At 41.4% G+C, this 6,237-nt stretch overlaps 1 protein-coding gene across 1 annotated transcript; it reads left to right on the forward strand.

The window, feature by feature from the left end:
* The first annotated feature begins 1,726 nt into the window (after positions 1-1,726).
* id3 (inhibitor of DNA binding 3) lies at positions 1,727-3,185 on the forward strand. Its single transcript, XM_030045276.1, has 3 exons — positions 1,727-2,130; positions 2,578-2,650; positions 3,061-3,185. The coding sequence occupies exons 1-2, from the start codon at positions 1,831-1,833 to the stop codon at positions 2,629-2,631; spliced, it is 354 nt and encodes a 117-aa protein (XP_029901136.1). The 5' UTR covers positions 1,727-1,830; the 3' UTR covers positions 2,632-2,650; positions 3,061-3,185.
* The last annotated feature ends 3,052 nt before the right edge of the window (positions 3,186-6,237 follow it).

The following is a 6,237-nucleotide window of genomic DNA, read 5'->3' on the forward strand; positions in this document are numbered from 1 at the left end:
TCATCCTGATACATTGCACCTCTGGTATTTTTAAACCCAGGTTCATCTACTTGCGCATCAACGCGACCTTAATTGGGATAAACGGCTTGGAAATGAGGGAATGGACGAATCTACTTGCACAAGCTTTGACCATAGTGGAATCACCCATTCAGCAGTGCCTATGCATACAAACGTGGCGGAGTATTTGGAACATTATGTCTCTTCATGTTTTGTTATAACCGGGAGTAAAACTGCAGACTGGGATGGGGTGTGGGTGGTGGGGGGGTAGGCTAGATCGATTTCTGTGAGTGACAGCCCCCGCCAGCCAATCCTGTCTTTGAGCGCCTCTGCTATTCAGCTCTCCGGTGGCGGACGGGGGAGGGCGGGCCGTCTGCCAGAGAGGGGAGTGCGCGTCGGGGTGAATGGATGACGTCGGGAGGCTGGCGCCAGCATGTCTGGGACTGGCGCGTTAGATCAACACAGCTGGGCCGGGATAGGACACACAGCTGGCTCAGGCCTGCATTCCTCCACAAAACAGGATTGTGAGAAAAGGGGAAAATAAGACCCAAATAGGAGCAGAAGGGGACGTGCTTTGATGTAAACCAAAAGGGAGCAAACTTTGGAATTGTTATAATATATTTTCATAAACTCATTTACTCCAAAGAAGGTTATAAATCTGACATTATTAACTGATAGTGACTTGACAGCTTCACTGTAGCCCACTTTAATATGTGAATTACAGACATTTTGAATTATAGAAGAGTCTATTGCCTGCATACAGCATAGGATCGATCAGTTAGTCAGCTATGATTATCACAACAACTAATTAGCGAATAATTATTTTATAAATACTCTGACCTCCCATTGACCTTTTACCTATATTATCTCCATGTCATCTCTTCAGCAGCTCTCCTGGTTTGTGCGCAAGTGTGTGAACGAACGGGCAGAAAACAGACGAGAAAAATGAGAGTGGACGTGTGAAAACGGTGTTTAAATACGAAATATTATGCTCTTTAAAAGATAATGCCATTTAATTAAACAGTTTGTATCTTTTCAGCGGCTTACAATGCTCACTGGAAGTTTCTTACTCCACTTTTCAAATCAATATTTAATCCGAAGTCTCAGTCAGGGGTTACAAAGTTTTTTTTTTTATAGGAAGAACCCCATAATAAATATACATTACACCCCCCGTTTCATAAGCTTATGTTCCAAAGAAACCCACCTGAAAAGATATTTTGCTGTAGAGGTGATTTAGTACAGTATCAGCCTATATATGCTGTAACTGTGTATGCTATAACGGAGGTCCATGGGAAGGGAAAAGTCCTAGCCTATAGGCTATTGTATTTGATATACATAGGCTAAATTATCGCTGACAATATAGTAATGTAATTGTGACAGTAAACTATTCTTCCTATTAATGGAAACTACCTGAAATATCCTCAAATCTCACTTTGGGAGATTTTGTTGTGTAATTTCTATTTCAAATAAATACCACTGTACCTGAGAGAGGTGACTAATTACTTGACAATCCCCCAGGCATCCCAGCCTAATTTCCTCATTCTTTTACCTATCCCCCAGTAGGCGATATCGGCCAATCAAAACTGTCATGCTCCTCAAACCCGTCAGGAACTCTTTACATTGGCCAATCAGAGCACTGAAGTTTATTTATATGCGAAAGAGGGGGCGTCTACAGGCGCGCAGAGTATAAAATCCTTACCACACCGCTGCCGCTGCACTGTGGAGCTTGTCAGGACAGCGACAGAGGAACCACAACAGGGAGAAAACAATCACCAACTTCTACTCAGCACCAAGCCGAATCTTGTTGTTTTTTTTCCCACCTTTGATATAATCATGAAAGCCATCAGTCCTGTCCGCTCGGTGAGGAGCTGCTACAAGGCTGTTTGCTGTATTTCGGACCAGAGTCTTGCCATCACCCGGAATAAACCCTCGTCTTTGGAGGAGCCCGTGGGTGCCCTGTGTGACATGAACGACTGCTACTCCAAACTGAAGGAGCTGGTACCAAGTATCCCCCAGAACAAGTCGGTCAGCCAGGTGGAGATCCTGCAACACGTTATCGACTACATCTTCGACCTGCAGATCGCACTGGAGGCGGAGACCACAGCCACGCCGGAGATGGTTTTGTCAATAAAGGTGAGGCAGGATGAGGTGCCCTTACCCCCGGTGTGGGCAAGCATCAAGAGATGCGTCCTGTAGCAGGGTTGCTTTAACAGCTGACATCCCGCACTGTAGAGGGAGAAAGTGAAAAGAAAATTCCTCTCTATTAGGGGAGTCAAGAAATCCCATTTTATGATGCTTTAAGTCCATTCTTACTTGTGAAAAGTTTGCTGTGCTTACTCGTTGAAGAAACTGTCTTCAAGGAGTAGTTGCTGCCTACAGTGTGCATCTCCAAATGCTTGAGACTTGATATTGTGGCAGTGTTGCAAAAGATCATAGTCTTGGCTACTCGTAACTTGGACTAGTCTCAGATACATAGTGCTGTGGAAAAATGGTGCTTCTCATTTCTTTTTTGATTTTATATGATTATGTTAGATGTTCCCGGCGTCTAAGACTGTGTCTCTGTTATTGCTTTCCCCTCAGACTTCAGACCTTACTCGCAATTTCTCCAAAGAAGAGGGGCGGTTGTGCCATTAGAACGGTGATAACAGATATGGTATGTATTGTTTTTTTTTTTCATTTTTATACCTTTTCAGTTACCTTCTCAATGAGTCTCTCTAAATGCATGAAAAGCATGAGACGTATATGATGTAAAATGTGGCTTTTGACCACACTGTCTTGTTTCTCTTGCTTCTCTGTCATATTGAAAAATAAAAACAGATTACCAGTAAATACCAATGGACACAGTCTGTGCATTGATATGCAGAGAGAGTCCATACCCTCCACGCTCACCATGGTTGCCAATTAGGCAGGCCAGTGAATGTGTAGGATTCATTGCTATCTGCCTGGGGTTAATGAAAGTTCCATGCTAGGCGCCAGTCTGTCTGCTCCCCTCTGCAGGGAGGGAGGGAGGGAGGGCGAGAGGGAGAGATCTGACTTCACTTTTCTTCCTTTCTCTCCATGCAGGTGCAGGGAAACACATGTCTCCACTTCACTCCGGGCAAGAGGACAAGAGGGGCAGAAAGGGTGGGATAGGTATTTGGAGAGAAGGAGGCGGAGGGAGGGAGGGGGGGGATGTTAAAGAAAGGACAGAAAAAAAGTGGACTGTTTCCTAGATAACTGAGGATCAACAGTAGTGCACGCTGAAGCAGCAGACTCGGCCACTGGACAGACAAATCAACACACCAAAGCTGACACCATGATTTGCGATCTAAAGGACACTGTTTGTATGCCCTCCTCCCCAAACCTTGGATTCCCTATAGCTAGATGTGTATTGATATGTTGTTCTTCTTTTCTTTTCCTGTTTTGTGTTACATTCCAAACAAAACCTTTGTGGGCTGAACTCCACAATATTTAGCTACACCCCATCCTCTACACCGATTCTGAAACCATGTAATTTAATTATCACCACATTACTTCCCCCTCATCTGTTTTTTAATGATCTGGAGACTGTAACAACTTATTAAGAATGTGTACATATCTTCTCTGGGTATGTAAGGTGTGCCAGTTGAGTTGAATTTGAAGGTGGTATTCTTTCTGAATGGAGGTGGGGGTTGTCTTAGGTATAATCAGAACTCTATACTAGAGTTTATTGTAAATGTTTGTAGGGATTGTGTTATTTCTACGGACACTGTGCTGTGAGTTTCATAAACTCTTTATTATAAAGTGTGCTTTGTATGTATGTTCTTATGTAATGAAATAAAGAAGATGTTTTAAAACAGTTTGGAGCTTATGAAATCATTGATTTGAAGTAATGGAGCCAGTGGGAGATGAAATAGCGATGTAGGTAAGGGTGGTGATGTTGACATGTTTTTTAGGGTTTAGATGACAGTGAAACGCTGATACAACAGGATGTATTCAGAAGAATCTTGAGGTCGACTGGTGGGAAATCAAACGAAGGGAGTTTCCTGTCAGTGTCTGTCTTTTTCCATAGTCTGTGTAACCACCAGTACCAGTATAACCCACTCCTGCTTAGTGGTACAGAAGACTGGATGTTGAGGCGCTGTTGCACATCAACAGGTCATCAGCTCAATCATTCAAACATCTTGCAGTGTTCCCCTTATTACAGCACTATCATCAAAATTTATGACACCATGTAAGCATCTAATAAGGAGATCCATTGTGCTTGGAAGCTGAAGAGCATCACCTGTAAGAGTGTAGCCACACTGAGTCAGTCAGTAAAGCTTATGTTCTGGGTTAGCCACATGTGGCAGAATTTAACCACAAACAAAAGTTCTCATGCTAAATCTTATCAGCTAATAATAGATAGATCCGTCTGATGATATGTGGCTGTTTGCAATGAGAGCAACTTGCACACTTTGGTTTCTAGGCAAACAAGCTACTCCACCTTGTGGCTTTATTTGGAACTTCAGCCATTTGGTCTCATCAATATCACTTTTCTAAGAAAAAACTGGTGTGGGGGATATTGCATAAAAACAATAATGCCAGAGAGACAACAAACCAAATTGTGGTCCAATATACAAATAATGGAGAGGGCCTAGTCCTAGTCTGCTGTCAGTAACCAATGGAAAGACTGTGCCTCCATCTAGTGGTAAAAATGGGTTAAGGATTTCCTTGGTTAACAACTCAAGAGCAGTTTTGATATTTATTTCCAGCACAAGGAGCATCATTTCTTTTGAGGTTTTTTTTTTTCTTTTTTTTTTTTTTTTTTTTCTGAGAGCTTACAGTATCCTCTGTTGCTTACAAAAGTTCTACCTTTTAGGAACAAATGTTTAGTGTTGGAAATTTCACCACACAGCAACATTGGTTAGTTTGGCCATTTGGCAACTGGCTGCCTGTGGTCTGACATATGATGTGTCTCATTGGCTGTTGACCAGTCAGAGTGTTCAGTAAAACCTGAGTGTGTGACATCATTTAAACCAGGAAGTAGATGGCAAATTCAAACTCTGATGGATTATGTTGACAACCAAAGGGAGATTTTCTTAAAGGGTGTTTATTTATTTATTTATTTATTTATTTATTTATACATTTTTTACACATCTCAGACAGGTTTGATAATTCAGGAAACTTTACAAGTTCTTACAAGTCTTTGGTTAAATTATACCATGACATTCAGAAATGCAATTCTTATTGCAAATCAAGATTAGAGACACACATGCACACACATACATTAATAGATATGTAGATATAGATAGATATATGCATACACATCCCACACATCAAAGAGATTATAAAGTGGTAAATTATTTTCGACCAGAGTACTTGAGTACACAATTTACAGCCTGGTAGGTAAATAGATTAAACCTGACTGATGCTTCAGGCCATTGTAGTGCAGACAACATGCCAGTAAACACCACAAGATGGGGGTGTTGGTTGAGCATGCGATGACTTGTATCTTCCTGAAATCCCAGGAATGCAAGTCCTCTAAACACATGATAAACTCGATGTTTTGACCCATGTGGATGTCACGATGAACTTTTGCAGGTCAGCAGAAAAATCCAACTCTTTAACATTGCAAGAAAATCCAAATTGGTTTCATGTAAGAGGGACATTGCAATATCAACAAGACAGCACAAACATGTATGTAAGACAAAGATGGCAGCAATAAAATAGTTTTTATACAATTAACTCTCAGTCAGAGCTGTGATGCATTGAACAAGTTCTGGCATACGTCAAAGAGAAGGCCATCATTAGTCTGAACACTGTGTATGGTAAAAGTTGACAACACATCCTGTTTATCTGGCCCAAACTGAACTCCAAGAGTGAAATATTTCACACTATACTCACAAGCCTTAAGCACGCACAGTATATTTACTTTGCACCAAATAAATAACAGCTAAACTTGAAAGGACTTTTTTCTCTTTTGAAAGCTATTTCAATACAATGCCATTCAATGCAAAGCTATCACTCCTTCCCAGTTTAACTGATAAAATGATTGTTTTACTTATACTGTGTAGCCCTATGTTATTTATTAAGCAGGCACTGTTTCTCTCAAGCTTAATTCTCTGTACAGTAGAAGTTATTAGGATCAGTCTGAGGGGAATACATCACACCGTCTTGTGGTCAAGACATAGTTAGAGTGGTGTGTTAGATTTGGCGAAGTCCCTTAAAATATAACTCTCCTCAGCGCATGACAAAGGGCTTGTCAACATTGGGAACCTACTTTGCATCAGCCATTAGGGG

The sequence above is a fragment of the Myripristis murdjan genome, chromosome 22, assembly GCF_902150065.1.
Source record: "Myripristis murdjan chromosome 22, fMyrMur1.1, whole genome shotgun sequence".
Lineage (NCBI taxonomy): Eukaryota > Metazoa > Chordata > Actinopteri > Holocentriformes > Holocentridae > Myripristis > Myripristis murdjan.

Excerpts from the sequence above, each read along its gene's own strand:
- id3 (XM_030045276.1), top strand. The coding sequence starts at position 1,831 with ATGAAAGCCATCAGTCCTGTCCGCTCGGTGAGGAGCTGCTACAAGGCT. Across the intron at positions 2,131-2,577 it reads AGATGGTTTTGTCAATAAAG|ACTTCAGACCTTACTCGCAA; the intron begins GTGAGGCAGGAT and ends CTTTCCCCTCAG.